We start from the raw sequence: 17980 nt of genomic DNA on the forward strand, positions 1-17980 counted from the left end.
GAGGCGAATCTCAATTATTTAATTTGGAGTATTCATGCTTTATTTATGGTAATTTAATAATTTATTCATTTTATGTTTCAACTAACTTGCAGCAACTCCTGTAGTCACGTCGCATAAGGGCATCATTTTGGCGCTTGTAAGCATAACCTATTTACCATGGGGAGAGTTGGTGTATTCCCTTCTAAACATCGCCATGCATGCAGGACTGTGGAGCTCACAGACTAATTAGCCTGTGCGGTGGTGAGCGTTCATCTCGTCACGTGTCAACAACTCCCACAAGGGTACAACCTGATAAGGCTTCGTTTATCACCAACCAAAAACACCAAAGCAAAAGATTTTCCCTTACACTTCATGTCAAAGCCCCAGTGGACAAAGCTTGCGTACTACACCCTATCTCTTAATTACTTTTTAAGCATTTGAGCGTTTAGCATTCGGTCTGTTGAATTAACATGAAAGCAAGTTGTTTGCTTTCCAGGAAATGACAGGATAGCATTAATGGCTGAGTGCACTCGTATGGGAAGACATTCCAGTGCTGCGCCTGATAACTCTCTATTTTATTTCTATTTGTGACTCAACATGAGGACATTGGAGACAACATGTGTGTTTGTGTGTGTGTGTGTGTGTGTGTGTGTGTGTGTGGTTCTGCTGACAGGGCTTATTACTACATTCATGGTACTAAAATGTTTGAAAATGTTGAAGTCAGAGGTGCAATACATGAAATATGCATGTGTATGTACCATGTATTAATATATTAATGTGTCATGTTTGAAATGGGAAGAGGTAGAATGGGGATATTCCACCTAATAGTCACTACAGGAGTATCTGAGTTGAGGGACTTTAAATCCCAATAACGTGTGTGTGTGTGTGTGTGTGCGCGCGCGCGCGCGCGTGTGTGTGCAGTCACAAAGGCATGATATTACCAAAGATCCTTGATTACTAAACACTCCGCCTCAACCCTCACCGGTATTACAGTATTTCTGTATTGTAGCCTAAAGTATAATTTAAAGTTGGGAATCAGCACACAACTTCAGCCTGCCACAGTGATTGTGTCTGCCCTTCCATGTGTCATCTAAATCCATTTAGATATCTGTAATGAACCCATTATCACGCTCATCGGCCAATCATGGCCCATGTGGAGCACATTTATTGCCAGTGCTCAGTTAACACCATGAGCTCATTTTCTGAGTTAGGCTGAGAGGGATCAAGATTTGAGAGTATTTAAGAGATGCAAAGCATCTTTTGTAAACAAAGGGGGAAATAATAAACACCTCTTTACTTCTGTAGCCTACTCCTTCGAATGTTGAATTCATTAGCATCATCATGATAATTGCAGTTGTGTAGTGTACAATTATTATTATTATTATTATTATTATTATTATTATTATTATTATTATTATATATATCGTTGTTGTCGTTGTTGTTGCTCTCTTTCTTTTCAAACTGAAGTAGCACAGCGCGTCGTCATCAAATCGTTAGGATAAGGATAAAAGAGTAAATGGTACAGTCTGCGGAGGGGCTTACATATTTGGAATCACATCCAACGGTAGACTTCCACGCTTCTGAGTGTGAATAGAGGACAACAAAAAATGCGCTGACTGTTAAGAAAACAATCGTGACCCCTTTGCTGACACTATTGAGTCGTTTCATTTGTTGGTAGGGTGCGCGGTATCACGGTTCCTCAGTTGCCACGGTTATTACCTCAAGCGCAGCGCTTGCAGCGGGGAGAGGAGAGACTTGTGTAGAGCTCTGCGAATTCAGTTAGTCTGTACTATGGGCACATTGTGTGGGAACTGACGGATGCGCGTCAGAATATCTGCTTGGAATTTGGCTCTCTTTGCGTCGCCAATGCAAACGGAAATATGCAGCGAAGCTTCGCCTTTCTCCTCACTAGTGTTGTCGGCTTTTGTTTAGGTTCAAGTTTTCCAAGTAATATTAATATAGGTAAGTATTTTTAGTCAATAACTGTAAACCCACTCAGCATTGTCTTCATTCGAAGTAAGATTGACATGAACTTCCTAAATTCACATCAGGCAGGAATAGAGACGGGCTGTTTACTCACAATCGTCGTATTTAAAACGTTGTAGTGATTTCAACATTAATGTTTTCAATGGTTTTGGTTTTTGGTAACAGGAGGATTGTTCCCCACCGGTTCCCACGAATATGAGGTTTTTCGATTTGCGCTTTCTCGACATCAGGATATCCCTAAACTGGTACCACAAGTGGACATGGTTGATACAGGGAGCAGCTTTGCCATGACATACGCATGTAAGTTGCTCCTGTTTTTGATGTTGTTGATTGTGGAAGGTGAGTGCCTTGAAGCAACATAATCATCCTATCGCATCAACGTTGATGCTACAGTATGCGTGGGAGAGACCATAACAAAAGAGTTGTCATCTATCTGTTGCTATAAACCCTAAAACTAAACATGCACTAGAAGTGAACCAAGTAAAACAGACGTCCGATTGTATTTGAAATTGTTGCAGCTGAAAAAAACCCTACAGTGTCTAATCTTTGTAGTTTGACATCCAAATTCGAGAAATGATTTAGCTGGTTTGGGAATGTCACGTTCAGGCAGATTTGGCATTGGGCAGATTATGGTTACAATAGAACAAAAACATTGCGTTTATTTTGGTGTTTGTGGCAATAAGTTTAATTTGGGATTCATTGTATGCGTCAGCAGGATCTTTGAACTTTTTGTCTGTGGAAATGATAAGGTGAAGCCACTGCCTAGTGAAAGCCAGTGAGACAGCAAGAGATGAGTTATACATTAAAGCAGGCAGGTTGACAGGAAAGACAGAAGTGTGTACACTGACTGAAAGAGACAGAGAAAGATAAGAAAAGAAAAAGAAAGATGTGTGCTTTGAATGACTGGGAACATAACTGCACTGTAGTTGATATGTAAACAGATGAGACAGCACAGACGACATCCTCATCGCACTGTGTCTAGCTGACATATTTGTGACTACTGTTGGTAGAATGTAGTGTAATATGGAGCCTTCCGGAGTCTAACGTTTATCATTTTCTCTCACACATGTTTAGCATGCTGTTCTTTTTCAGTCCAGATATCATATAGGTAATTGAGACACTATTGAAGACAGTGCTTTATCAGTGCTTTGAAAAAGGCTTTGCTGTGCTGTGTGATGACGGGTTGCCAGGTAAATCTTACAAGTTAGATGAACCCTCTTAAAGGGCAGATGTAAAGCTACCTGCTGTTCACTGACTGTGTGTGTGTGTGTGTGTGTGTGTGTGTGTGTGTGTGTGTGTGTGTGTGTGAGAGAGAGAGAGAGAGGGGAGATAACCCCTTTTGTTCTGAATCATAGTGGCACTACCACAGTGCTGATTTCATTCAGTAGGTTTATCCTTTGTATTCACCTCTCTCTGCTGCAACACATTTTCTGAAATGTCTTGCAAAGCTCTTGTTCATCCACAGTGTGTGATGGAGATGCACCACAAGTGTAGTTAACCAACCCAGTAAAAGGCATTTATTACATGCCAGTAAAAGGCATTTATTTGTGCAGAACAAAGTAGTTCCATCCTGTCATCTGTTCTTTATACCCATCTCGGCCTGTAGTTTTTCTTCCACTACAACACACACCTCCCAGCTCCCCATTAAGTGTGAATGACTTGAGGAAAGATTCTTCTAATCTGAGAGGCCAAGGTGTAAATTAGTTTCTGGTTTGTGCTGGCCACATCAGCAGAATTTTAAAAAGTTCACACAGTCACTCAGCTAAACTCTCCTGCTATATTGCCTCCTAGAAAAACATGGTCAAGTTGGTGTACAACATTACTTTAGCCCAGAAGAGGGCAGCACCACGGTCTAGTTAGAACTGACATTAGTTGCCTGTTATATGAAGGCCCTGTCATTTTCTTTGCACTTTAGCGTGGCCTGCTAAAAGATGTTTAATTGCACTAAACATCATTTGGCTGAACACAGATTGAAATGAATAATTGATAATTCTTCTAAAGAAGGTCTATTAGATTGAGAAGAACATGTCCATTTGGCACTATTGCAGACCATGAATGCATGATGGGTCTTGCAATTTCAATTGATTTTTTCCTGATTGTCAAATAATGGAATGTCAGTGCTGTGCACGACTCTTTGAATGAATCATTTTGTGCCGTTTACGCTTTATGGACTTTATGTGCATTTTATATTTTGTATGCAAGCAGAGTATTCCACATATGCAAGCATCCAAGTCATTAGTGACCCCCCATAAAACAAAATGTATCCATTTTAAATAGCAGGGTTATTTGGAGCGCAACGGGAGAGTGGGTCTTAAATATTCATCTTTTGTTATTAGGAGTCATTGCATTGCATCTACTTTAGCTTGTTTATTCATGGTTTCTCTATTTGTTTATCAGTTGTTGTCCTTTCACAACTCCATTCCACAGCATGGATTAAGTTGTAAATACAAATGGCATTGGATTCATTATGCAAATGGAGGTGTTAGTCGCAATGGTCTCCAGTGGAAATGCATTATAGTAAGCTGATGTCGAGGATGGTGAAAATAGCGCAAGGCATTCATACAATCTCAGCTCCTCTTTCTGTACATACATGTATGAAGGACTTCATTTATGCAGCTAATGTGGTTCTCGGCCACTTAAAATTCAACTCTTCACATGTGCATGTGGAGCACCTTATCAGCAAATGACTCACCGGGAAAGAGGTACGGAGAGAAAAAATTGGTTGATTATCTCGGGGTGTTTTTTTTGCTGCTGCTGCATTAGAATTGTCCTGTTGTGTCAGAGCATCAGAAGAGTGTTGGACCTCCATAAGCAGATACAGTATGTTCAGTTCTTTATTTTCTTGTGACAGATGCCTCAGTCCTAATGAAGTGTTTGCCAGTAGACTTCAGAAGATCTCCTTTTTTTTCTTTTCTTTTTTCAAATTTCCGGACTCGTTTCATTCATCACCACTAAAAGTTATGTAAGAGGCACCTGTGTGTGTGTGTGTGTGTGTGTGTGTGTGTGTGTGTGTGTGTGTGTGTGTGTGTGTGTGTGTGTGTTTATATGTGTATGAATGAATGTTTGTGCGAAACCTCAAACTGTTTAAAATTGCACAGAGATGCCTGCTAGCCATGTTTGGTCCAATAGGAACAGTGAGCGGTCGCCAAGTGGCTCTCCCATCTCTATGGATCCCTGGCTAATCGTTTAGCAGGGAACTGCCACTGCAAACCCATTTAATCTATTATTCATTCATAGCAACATAGCTAAACTGATTACTCTCTGGTGTTCAGATTTGAGAATTACTATATCGGCTCAGAGTGCACCACACATCAGCTCAATGAAGAGTAGGGCAGAGAGGTAAAGCTAAAAAATCCATTTAAGTGGGAGGGGATTGACAATCTTTAGCTGGAGTGAGACAGGTGCTCTCTAGGGGGGGCAAGTCGGTGTTTGAAATTACCATTTCAAGGGAAGCTCGGAGTATTCAGATGATAGCGCACCTTTATAGGCTGTGGCAAGATGTTGTCTGAACAAGCGATGTCGATACAGAGACACAGGAGATCAGTTTGGTCAGTTTTAAGTGCTCAGACATGCTGTGGTACTTTGTCAGGGATGCCCCAACTCTGACCCCTTTCATGGTTATGTCCTCACTTGGAAACCCTGCATGTGGAAATAAACCTTTAGAGGAGCACTGAATATCAGTTAATTTACATGGCTGAGAACTAGAGGGCCACTTAGAAAGTGCAGACCTCTGCTAAGGCCAAATGCACTGATCTCTATTCTTTAGAAATCAGTGGCCAAATGTCATGAAAATGAAAGTGAAACTAAACTCCACGAGCCTCCTGGTGAGTTGGCACCACTGTAAGATTGTATGGATTGTATGGCCCATAATCCTACACAAACTGACAATAACATAGACAGGCAAACCACACCAGAAACCAGTTTATTATTAGCTATTTATGCCAATTTTAAGTGAAGTTGAGACACATGCGTAGGTTATGTGCAGACAGTTATCTGCGTACATTTGTGTTTAAGTTAAATAAGAGAAGTGTTGCCTTATGTGAAAAGACCAGGGCACTACTGCAGGTACACTACTTCCTCCTCTCTTAACTTTCCACGCGCAGTGCATTGCTGTATGTGTTGAGATAGCTGTGCTGACCTTAGCCAGAACACGGATGGCGTGGCAGACATGTCACGGCACCTTTACAGCCTTTCCCGGCCTGACAGCCTGTCCGCTGCATTTGATTTGTTAGTCAGAGACGGCTCTGGGTCCCCCCCTTCCCGGCAGAGGATCAGTCCTGAGATCACTGCGACACGCAGCCAGACCCCAGCGTACGCAGCATGCCAATCAGCTAAGGTCCAAAGGGCTCCATTGAGGTGGCGGACATGAAAGTAATGGGGTTTAAGACAAACCCAGCTTTATGTGTCGCCTCCAGTCGGCTGCCCGCATTCTCGCGCATCCCTGATCAGATCCCCCCCTCCAACGGCAGCCCTGAACCCAAACTGAGGCGTGCGCAGTCGGGAGAAGAAGACGGACAGTCGACTGATATGTGAGGGAACACGACCTGTCCCCTTGTAACAGCCCCTTGCTGCAGTGCATTTGTCTTGGAGAGGTACTGCTCTGCGTTGATGATTATATGTCTCTCTCGGTGGGTGAGATCAGCTGTGAAGGACCAGCTGTGGTGTAGCGTTGCAGTGAGACTGCCAGCTCTGGGCAACAAGAAGCAAAAAAAAAAAAAATATCTGTTTAAAAATAAAGTACTTGTCAGACATGCACTGTCTCACAGCATCCTACATGATGATATAGGTCAGTTAAGGGGGCCTTCAGTGTTGATTGCTGTTGACAGGTATCTCATTAGCCTGATATGAAATGCCACCAGGACCAGGGCTGAGGGCAACGGGGAAACAAGTAGGGCACCAGGGCTCATACAGTGTCAGGGATCGGATATGTTTATCTAATGCCTCATGGCTGTGAGTGCATGTGTGTGTGTGTGTGTGTGTGTGTGTGTGTGTGTGTGTGTGGAGAGGGGAGGGGGGGGGGGGTGAACCCTGACCTTCTCCCTTATGTCTGTGTAGTAGTAGTGGATGAGAGACCCAGGGCAGCCCAGGGATGAAAGGAAAGCGAGTGCCAGGGCCCCTAATGCACACTGACTGGACTCGTCTCAGGCACTGTGGACAGAAACACTGGAAAGCTGCTGGTGATTTGGAGGCAAATAGAACATGACCAGTGATATCTTGGACATTTCTCCAAGAGTCTGATGATTTCATCATTACTCAGCTGAGCCACAACCCACCTCCTCTCCTGGGTTTGAAGAGTACTTCACCTTGTCCTCCTGCAAGAACCCTTAAAGGAGCTCTGTAAAACCACTACAGGGGTGTCACATTACAAAGCGATGTTACATCAATACGCTGTCAAGTGCCCCATTGCAAATAATCAGAACAGTTAACCCTATTGTCAAATACACGAATAACCTTGCATGCAACCTTAAATGGGCTTTGCAACACAGGGAAAAAGTATAGAGTCTGCAGCATGGTAGATGCAGCTCCCAAACTAATGTAATGGTCTTTTCAAATGTGACATTTTTGGTCCAAACCCTTCCTTAGACATGAACCCTTTGACTGGTACATACTCCACAACACAGTGCTCTGCCCATCCGATGGAACCTGCACTCTCTTCACAGTCAGGAGCTCACCACAAAAGCCACATTTCAGGCCAATGACAAGCCTCTTTCTGTTTTGATATACAGCGCGGCTTCAGTTAAGCCTGGTCCCCGTAAGCCCTTTTTAAAGGCGCCAGGCTTGAAAGTAAGCCCAGCGAAGGACACTTGGGTCGTTATTAATTATCACCGCTGTCAGGCCTTGGTGCTTCACTCCAAAAGGAGCTCCAGTGAGCCGGACAGGCCCTTATGGCATATAGAGCACGGGGAAGCTTGGGGACGTTGGTATGGATCTCTGTAGCGGGGACCTTCAGATCTGTGCTGGGGATCAGGGATGATCACTCACCTCTGGGCCCCCGTAGCGACCAGCGGTACGGTATCGCTGCCAAGAGCCCCTCAGGCAACAGAGAAACAGCCCTCCCTTCCTCCCTCTCTCCCTCCTTCCCCGATGCAAAGCATATGACACAGCATCATGGCTGACCTTATGTGTGCTAATTTACACCTCATTGAGATTCATTTGTGGCATATGAAGAACCAACAGCCTGAAGTGCAATGTATTAAACAAAGTGGCTGATCTGTGTGTTGGATTCCTAGAATAATCATGTTTTCTTCACAGCAGATACAAGTACTATGCACATAAGCATGCTGGGACTTGTTACATAATAACTGGCAATACTGTAACACTTGTCAGTATCTATTGGGTTGTGATCACTGCCTGGCATTAATAGTGGATGCGCCTACAGCATTGCTCTGGCATAAGTTTCTGAAGAGCCACATACTGTACCCACTTTATTAATTGTTTGTTATTGATGCATGAGCCATGGATATGTTCATGATTTATTTTCGTTAATTAAGACTGAGTCCAAAAGACCTAGACCACTTTAGGAAGCAGACAGAGCGTGACACTCTGGACCAATTAAAAATCATTAATCTAAGGAACGAAATATTACAAGTTGACGCCAGGCTGAGGTGAACAAGGCTTGCAGGCAAGTCCTTTTGGAGCCTCAGCACTCTCTGGCAGATCTGCTACACTGCTTCAATTTTTAATGACCAAAATAGCCAAGTTATGCTTCTCCCCTCTTGCATGTGTTAATGATCTTGCCTAACTCTTCTCTTCTCTTCTCCCTCACCAGTTTGTTCGCAGTTTTCCAAAGGAGTCTATGCCATCATTGGACTATATGACAAGAAGACCATGAACATGCTCATGTCCTTCTGTGGCGCGCTGCATGTCTGCTTCGTCACGCCGAGTTTCCCCATCGACACCAACAACCAGTTTGTCATCCAGCTTCGGCCGGAGCTGCAGGATGCCCTAATAGACCTCGTGGAGTACTACAAGTGGAAGAAGTTTGTCTATATGTACAGCTCGGATTCAGGTAGGTCTCCCTTCCGTTTGAGTGGATATGAGGACTTTGCATGTCAAAGTCCCATCTTATATGTGCACATGCTATATTAGCATGCATTATTAAGAGTATTACTGGAAGGCAGGTTGAGGACAATGAGGATGCGGTATGTCTCAATGTATTCTGTTCAACTTAAACTGCTGAGGGTGTTGGAAATTCTAGCCCTTCATCTCTGTGTCTTTGTGAAATTGTGAGGATACGACAGGGTAAGAAATGCTATTGTGTATTCAGAGTATTTCTGAATCCTTTCATTTGTAGTGGCAGTTCCAGACCTAGTTTGTCAAGCTCTGGGGATGCAGTGCTGCTTAATGATCTGCTTGTAACACTGGAAAACATTTGTGATGCATGTTTTGTGCATGGGTGGGCATCCACAACTTTTGTAGTCTTCCACTCGTCTCATCTCTGTGAAGCAGGCCATATTTATCTGGTGCTCGTCCACCCATTTTCAGCCAATAATCTTGTGACACCTCATCAGCGTGTGTCATCGTGAACCAAGGCATCAAGTTCAGTTTCAGGACTGTACAGAGACAACAACAAATGAAGTAATGAGCACAAGGTCTCAGATGACCAGTTGAGTTATATAATCCAGCATGTAATGTTACCACAGTGGCTTCTCTGTAGTCATACACGCTGTCATCCTTGAAGATGGCTCTTGGTATTTGTCTAATTGACTTGCTTTTGGATGGGCTGTTCATACAGTGAGATGAGCATGTCTTTGATTTGTCTGTCTTACTCATGGGGGCCACCACTGAGCTGCAAAGTCAAGGTCATTGACGCTTCCATGCCATCCTTATACCACTGGAATCCCCACTGCCCTTCTCCTGTTGCCTGGATACCGTATTGCAAGGTTATTTTAAACCCCTTTATGGAAGAGCGTGTTTTTGTGTGTGTGTGTGTGTGTGTGTGTGTGTGTGTGTGTGTGTGTGTGTGTGTGCGCGCATGCACACTTAAATTAATGAATACGTTCCTCATTATTGGAATGTATAATCCAATCCAATGTCACTGATTAGTAGGTTTTGTCTCTCAGTGGTGGGGACTAGGTGATTATTTTTCATAAATTTCATACCTTTACAGGACAATCAGCTTTCTGTTGTGTTTGCAAAATAACTAACTAACTAAAAGTTTGACTGCTTCACAATGTATTTTGTTCGATTTACGCATCCTGGATAAAGTCAGGCATGGAAACGTGTCTTATTGAGCTGGTATTGCTGATGAATGTTTAAAAAAAAGGTAAATTAGGGTCAAATGGCGACGGGTAGAAATTCAATCCGTTGTTGTGTGACATTTGGAGAATGTGTGACGGGCAGGTGAGTGAAAGCATTAGAGAGAGCGGAAGAGGAGTCGACTGGGGCCAAGCTTGTTTCTCTGTGCCAATCCCATACGCTCATCTCCTCCGTCTCGCATCCTTATCTGCACTGGTGCAGTAGTATGGGGGAACAGTAATGCGAAACAGATAGGACTCTCTCTCTCTCTCTCTGCCTCTCTCTCTCTCTCTCTCTCTCTCCATCTCACGTTTCCCCCTCTCTCTGTTTCTTGTGCTCTCTCTCACTGCCCAGTTTATCTGCAGGTTAGTGCTGCTCAGTGGGCGATAAAGCTGGTTTGCTCTGCGGTGCGAGACAATTTCACAGCTGCCGAGACAAGCTCAAACGCGCCCGCACACACACACACACACACACACACACACACACACACATGCAGACTACAGGAGAGCATCAACGCTGCAAAAAAGGCTGGAGAGGCATTTCAAAATTCGATCCGACACAGTCTTTTAATGAACACAAAATACACTGGCCAGCTCACCGCTTTTTCACTGACAAACCTAGTTTTGGCATCTGTTGCATAACCCAAGAATTGGCTATAATTAGCAAATCTCCACTTAATCTGTTACTATATGTAGCTTGGAAAATGCAAAGGGATTTGTAATGTATTCAATGTCTTTGTGCGCTGGAAGAATCCTACTCCTACCTCAAATGGAGGGGAACTGAATAGGAAATTGTGAGAGTGAGACCTGGAAAAGCTACTAGGCACACCGGTATTGACTATATCAGGCAATGGTTTTAGTTAACGTTATGACTGCTCAAATATGACTATTAAACCATATAGGCGAATTGCATCTATCTCCATAGTTCCTTTTTAGATGTGAATGTGTATCTTTGCAGTAGTTAACTTCAGTAGTGCAGTAAAAGTTATTCCTGAATTCCCCATCCATCAAAGCAAGGCTTTTATCCCTAATAATAGTAATGGTGTCATGGTATCAGCCTACCCCATTGATTATGAGGGCTAAATAGCACAAAGTACTAGGAGTGGAAAAAAACACTTCACTTCATAGTACAGTTCATCATGCTGAATGTAATGTTTGGTTTCAGTCAAATTCTCCTCATCTTATATCTTTTATTTACAAGGAATCAGCCATCTCTCTAACTCAAGCCTGTCTGTCAAAATATCGACTAGTCAAGTCTAGCTAAGGTTTCAGTCGCTGCTCATTCTGTATTCCAGCCGTTCTCTCGGTTGGACCTTTCTGACTGCTTACAAATGCTGTTTTGCTGCTACTGTAGGTGTTTGGAGTTGATCAAAATGTGCTTTGAAGCCGCTTGCTTACCGCCTGAGGTTGAGTTTACAATTTAGTGTCTTTGAAGTTGAAATTATGCGTAGATCCATATGCATGTCCTTCATGTTGACCACCAAGCTTATCATTGAAATACACTTGTCAGCGATCAGAGAGGTGCCAAGGTATGAACTGAAATGAAAAAAAATATACCCTTGGAGCATACCTCACCACCATACCAGCACAACTAAATAAAAACTATGTCAGTGAGATTTTAAAAAAACACACACTCAGACTACAACTTTTTAAAACTGGAATTGTTCTAAATAAAACTCTAAACTTGCAAAGTAGAGGCATCCAGTTTAGATTATGTCAAATGTTAAATTTTCCTTTTGTTTATCCTGCATTCAATTTATCCCTTACCTTTTTAAAACAAGGCCCTGCAACCCTCGGTCCTCATCTTAGTAAACACATCTTTCAAATCCTCGTTAACAACACGTTGCTAAAATTGGCTGGAAATTGGAAAACGTCCCTCACATCCGACAAATAATTTGTGTGTATTTTGGTCCTCAGGATGCAGTAGCAGCTAGCAGTCTAATTTGATACGCTTTCGCCCTCCAGAGTCCTCACCTAATGACAAACCCCCACTAGGCCAATGTAAGAGAGATGTGCTCCGTAATAAACCCAATTATATCAGCTTGCTTTTGATACTGATGACGGACTGTCAGGACGCGTTGAGCAGGAATGTGGTCGAAGAATTATGACTAACGGCCCCGATATGCATCCTGCTCAGCTGTAGGTATGAGCCAAGGGAGCTTTACATGGCTCACAGAAACCACCACCAATGAGGAATAAACACCAACCGGCAATCAAGAAAATGAGAGCTCCAGTTTCGCTGTACCATGACGTGCCAGTGTAGGAGAAAGCAGGAGTTGAGCTGCATGTGGTCGTATGACTTAAGAGACGCACAACAAGGAATGGCTGAAAGATACAGGCTTGTTTTTAGTTTAGCCTTTTATTAGTGATGCACAATCTTGAAGTTATCCAGCTGGGTTTTGTTGGGAATTGTATGTGCTGCTCCCATTGTGTTTATGGAGGCTTTGACGAGAAAGACTTGATTGTCGTCTGTGTACAGTACAAGGTTCAAGGTTTAGGATGGTAAAAAAATAAAACACCATCCATCTGGGTATAAAACATTTCTTTTGAAAGCCAGTTTGGTGCCAAGTGCAGTGCAAAAGTCTGGAAAGGGGAAGAAGTATAACGGTGTGTGAACTTTCTTTGCTTAGAGACAGTGCTTTGTTGAGCTGAGGCTTCTCACTTCTGCTCATCCCGTCTTGTTAGTAGGCCTAGTAGCCTATTCTTCAAGGGTTTGCAGAGGCATGAATGGATGACGGGAAGGCTGAAGACCAGCGTGGTTGGGGGGGATTGAGAAACTTTCCCCCACTTCATAGAAAGCCCTTGCTGTGATCAATCCAGACTCTGCATAATGTGTTCGGACTAGCTGGCTTCAAACATATGCCTCCACATCCTTATCATGCAAAGAACTTATTCTCTCTCTCTCTCTCTCTCTCTCTCTCTCTTGACGGAACATTTTTAAATTCTGCATTTGGTGGTTTTGAATTCAGAACTCAAGCGAAATGACACACATTTGCTGTGTGGTTTTGAATAGTCCAACATGAAGCAGGCATGCATGCTGTTTGCTAATGTGATGTGAAGCTCTGGCCAACATACAGACGCTGAAGCTTCTTTTCTGATCACTTCTCGACCAGTCCAAGAAACTCGAGCTGATTTGAATGGTGTCAAAGTTTGTTTAGCGTGGAGTAGCCTACTGGGTATCAAATGGGTATTTAAAATGCTGACAACAAGAGCTAGCTGCTAACTTGCCGGTGGCGCACGCCGCTATTGTCTTTTCTCTGATAGGTCTGACAGTTCTGCAGAAGATCCTGGACACGTCGGCCGAAAAGACGTGGAAGGTGACCTCGGTAAACTTGGACAGTCTGACAGAGACGGCCTTTCTGAAGGTCATCCAGGACCTGGACATTAAGAAGGACTACCGCATCATTCTAGACTGCGAGCTTGAGAGGCTCAACTCCATCCTCAACTTGGTAATTATGTCATGACTGACATCACCGCGTCAATACGTCAATAGCCGTCTGTAATTGCAGACTTGAGGAGTACAAGCTGCAGCGGCGGGTCTCTCGATTTGTGGAGTGAATGCTTAGCCAGCTAGGGCTTATTTCATCTGAATATTCAGCAGACGTGAATCTAAAGAGAGAAAGAACACAACAATGTGTCCAATTTTTGTCATTATTTATACAATACATTTTTGAATTCACTCAGATACTTTTTGACGTATTTGTTAGTTGTTAATGCATTACATGCACTATTTTAAAACTAAATTGATATTCTTGTGGCAATTTGCCTTGCTAGATTTATCACCCACTTGCAGGAGTGATAGATCTAACGTTTGCCACACTTTTAACTTTTAACCCAGGAGAGCTTGCCAGGGTGTGCTGATCGCAGGTGTATATGCAATTATAATGCAGGGTGTGCACATGTAGTCATTAAGCCCATAATTGGCCCTCCCACAGTGACAGATGCCAACCCCCCCCCCCCCCCCCCAACCTATCACCCCCTCCCCTCCATGTTGTTGCAGCTGCCCCCTCTCTGCCGATAACAGACATTCCTCACATGCGAGGGAAGGTGTGCAATTAGAGAGATGGGTCTGATTAGCTTCTATGTGGAGGAGCCGAAGCAGAGGCAGAACCCAGCCTCAGAGCCTTTAATCTCTATTGCTGATAAACGAGTCGCCAATTCAGTCAATAAAATGGCGGAAGTTCTTGAGAGTATTTAAAGAAGGAAAAAAAAGTGTTTCAATGTGCATTTATCTTCACAGATTGCAGCCCAGAAGAAAAACCTCAAAACATACCACTTCATCCTAGCAAACCTGGTGAGTACCAGTAAATATGCTACCTTTCTCTCACCCCAAACTGAACCTTCATGCTTAAGGCAAAGAGCTTGCATGTCAATCGACCACTTGCCTTACACACAGTCTTTTGTGTGCGGCCAAAAGTTGAACGAAATCAATAGTGGCATTGTTCCATGTAGTGGTGCTAATTCATCCTCTTTGTATCAGGCCGAAAGAAGCGTCACAGCTTTTAAATGCAGAGCACAATGCAGACAGATTGCTGATTACCCGCTGAGCAAGGGAATTATCATTTCTGCTCCTTCAAGGCATCAGTCTTGTCTTCCTCTCTCTTTTCATGTGTGGGAGTGTATGTGTGTGTGTGTGTGTGTGTGTGTGTGTGTGTGTGTGTGTTTGTGGTGTGTGTGCCTGACTGAGAGAGTATGGATTTGCAAGTGTGTTTATCTGTGTGCCTGCACATATGACTCAGTTTGCATGTGTGTGTGTGTGTGTGTGTGTGTGTGTGTGTGTGTGTGTGCGTGTGCGTGTGCGTGTGCGTGTGCATGCATCATGTATGCATATGTGAGTGTGATTATTCTTCAAAATGGACCTTGAATCACTGAAAAGACACATTTCAGAGATTATTAAAGGTTGTATCAGTGATTTAAGGCCCAAAAATAATGATCACATTCATCTAATCTTTCCTAACGACCCGCTAGCTGCCTGCCCCATAAGCAAAAAAACGCTGTCAAAAAAACTCATCTCTGTAGGCAGCTTAGGCTCCGAGATCTGTACACAAAAACAATTGCTATCAACAAGGGTTGGCAACCACTCAAAGGCAAAATAAAGTGTTTCAATAACCGGCGAGATGCGCGTTTAGGAGAGTTTTAATTGCACGGGAGGGAGTTGGAGGGAGCAGCGAGCTAGCTCTCTGTTTTGTTTGAACATCAACAGAAGTGACGTATCCCCGCTATCGCTGATACAACCTTTAAGATGCTTGTAAGAACATAGCAGATTTGAAATTTAGATCTTTCAACAGAGAATGCATAGTGGCATATACCATATGCACTGTTTCATATTTCTAGTGTGGATGTATGTAAATAAACATGGGGTACTACTGGGCTTATTTGTCTATATTTATGTAGGCCTACATATAAAAATGAGGAGTAAAAGAAATGTCACAAATTTTTATTTAATGTATTATAATTAGGCATGAACGGTTGTATAAACGCTTGTCGAGCTGAGCTATGACTTCATTGAACTTTGTATTGTTAGGTTCATAATGGGATCCTCTACCATCAAATTGCAATTTAAGAAGTATACACTTAGGCACATAATTGGATTGTGGAATAATGAAAAAACATGTCAAGTTATAAATAATGATGACAATAAAGGCTGCATGAATGCTGCCACACTTCTGGAGAGGAAGGCCCCATGGGTTCCATATCTGTGTGAGAAATCGCCTAATATGAGAACTCACAAATGTGCGCACACACACAGAAGAGAGAGAGAGAGAGAGATCACACAGCATTCTCTCCGATATACACATATACATAAACATATATATCCCCCTGGTAAATTTCAGTAAAGTAAAAAAAGAGGTATAAAAATCATCAATTTATTTTAATCTCTCAATGCAAAAGACAATGCATGATAAATAAATAAATATTTTTAGCAAAACACAAGATCTTCTGTGTTCCCTCTGTTTGACTCTAGCAGTGGTGGTAATAAATGCAGAGGGTGCTGTAGACAGGATCAGAGGGGAAAAAAGATGCCATCAAGTGCTGGTTGTTAATCGCAACATAAAGAGAAGACTGTTAAATAAACTAAAGCACTTAACCAGCATTTACTGATTTAACAACAATCTATCTGAGAGATATAATCCCTCTGTAAGACTGTGATTCTGTAGCCTTGTTTTTAGCTTCTGATTCTGCTGATGTTTAGCAGTAAATGTATCCTCCTTTGTTTTCCTGACTTCTATGTAATATCAGCATTTACGTTACCTCCAGAATGTGTGTTCTTGTTAAGCATGTTGTATTGCAATGGCAAGAATGTTCTCGCCTGTTTTGGGGTCAACATGATCTTGACATTTAAAGGGCAATCTATACATTGATGTGGTGACGAGAATAGACGGAGTTCTTCTTATAAGAATAAAATGGCAACTGTAGAGGCTTCATGCATTAGTGTTTGTATCGAGAGCCTACTTCAGACTGATGCAGAGATGTTGCTTTTCACAAGAGATTTAGCCCTTTTATAGGCCTTATTTACAACTGATAATAGGCAACATGGAATGCGGCGCTCCGTTCCTCAGTTACTCATAACATGGCTTTATTATGCATCGGAATGCATCAGGCATGTTATAAACAGCTACAGTTGAACACACTCCAATCTAATTAGATTGTATTCCTTGTTGACCTGTATCACCACAACAGGACTTCAGGATCATGCAGCTGCCATTTTACAACATCCCAGCATTGACAGTATTGCAGAGTACAACTGTTCAGTTTCATTCAGCATCATACAAGATGACTGTATCTGGAAATGACAGTCTGTTACATACTCTGTAGACAGAATGACCAACTATTGGAAGTAAATGCTATGCATTCACCTCTTATCTGTAATTGGTTCTATATAAATAAAACTGAATTGAATTTATTTGAATTAAATTAAGATACCGACATCCACATTGGAATTTATTTTATGCATCCTTAAGCACCCATCTTACATGAAGTTTCAGATTCTAGTACTGACATCCACGTGTGGTCATTATCTTGCTCTTGGTGTGTTTGAGTTGCTGTTCAGTTCATGTTCATGACCTTTCCTGCCTTTAAGGGTTTCATGGATCTGAACCTGACGGAGTTCAAGAAGGCAGGCGCCAACGTGACGGGCTTCCAGCTGATGAACTACACGGCGCCCCTCGTCAGCAGCACCATACAGGACTGGCTGGAGTTTGACAGCAAAGACCTTAAGATTCTCAAAAGAAGACTGAAGGTATATGTGAAAAAAGGAACAGCTTTACATGGAGGCTGTTGAACGGTTAAATGAAATCAGATAGACCTATCAAAAAATGAAATCAAATAAAGGTGAAAGTCCTTCTGAGGATTTTACTCTGCCTGTTCCTCTGCTTTCCAAAATGAGATCTGTGGATTATGCATGTCTTATTTAATAAGCTTTCAACGCTGTAACCGTTGGACCGTCCTCCTTATCTGCAGTACACTGGAGCGCTTACCTACGACGGGGTGACGGTGATGGCCACTGCTTTCCAGAACCTCCGGCGGCAGCGCATTGACATTTCGCGGCGAGGGAACGCCGGGGAGTGCCTGGCCAATCCTCCGGCACCCTGGGGCCAGGGCATCGACATCCAGAGGGCCCTGCAGCAGGTAGGCTAAGCCCAGCAAGCGGCCGCCACGCTGGGGAGAGTCGGTGGCTGAGACCCCCTGTGGCTCAGGGCCCCACCATACTGCATTTGAAAAGAGCAACCGCACAAACAAGCAAGGGGCTTTTTTATATTATTTAGCATAGTGATTTT

At 42.9% G+C, this 17980-nt stretch overlaps 1 protein-coding gene across 2 annotated transcripts in view; it reads left to right on the forward strand.

Moving 5' to 3' along the window:
* Positions 1 to 1859: 1859 nt before the first annotated feature.
* gria1b (glutamate receptor, ionotropic, AMPA 1b) overlaps positions 1860 to 17980 on the forward strand; it is a 42654-nt gene continuing 26533 nt past the window's right edge. For both annotated transcript variants that reach the window (XM_076275326.1, XM_076275327.1), the window contains exons 1-7: positions 1860 to 1941; positions 2131 to 2265; positions 8735 to 8974; positions 13467 to 13651; positions 14443 to 14496; positions 17284 to 17442; positions 17664 to 17831. In XM_076275326.1, coding sequence (XP_076131441.1) covers positions 1860 to 1941; positions 2131 to 2265; positions 8735 to 8974; positions 13467 to 13651; positions 14443 to 14496; positions 17284 to 17442; positions 17664 to 17831 — 1023 coding nt within the window. The remainder of the gene's footprint in view (positions 1942 to 2130; positions 2266 to 8734; positions 8975 to 13466; positions 13652 to 14442; positions 14497 to 17283; positions 17443 to 17663; positions 17832 to 17980) is intronic.

The sequence above is a fragment of the Alosa pseudoharengus genome, unplaced genomic scaffold (genome assembly GCF_046254945.1).
Source record: "Alosa pseudoharengus isolate Yale_2024_CS ecotype anadromous, Long Island Sound unplaced genomic scaffold, YU_APseudo_1.1 YU_APseudo_1.1_scf_8, whole genome shotgun sequence".
Taxonomy (NCBI): Eukaryota; Metazoa; Chordata; class Actinopteri; order Clupeiformes; family Clupeidae; genus Alosa; species Alosa pseudoharengus.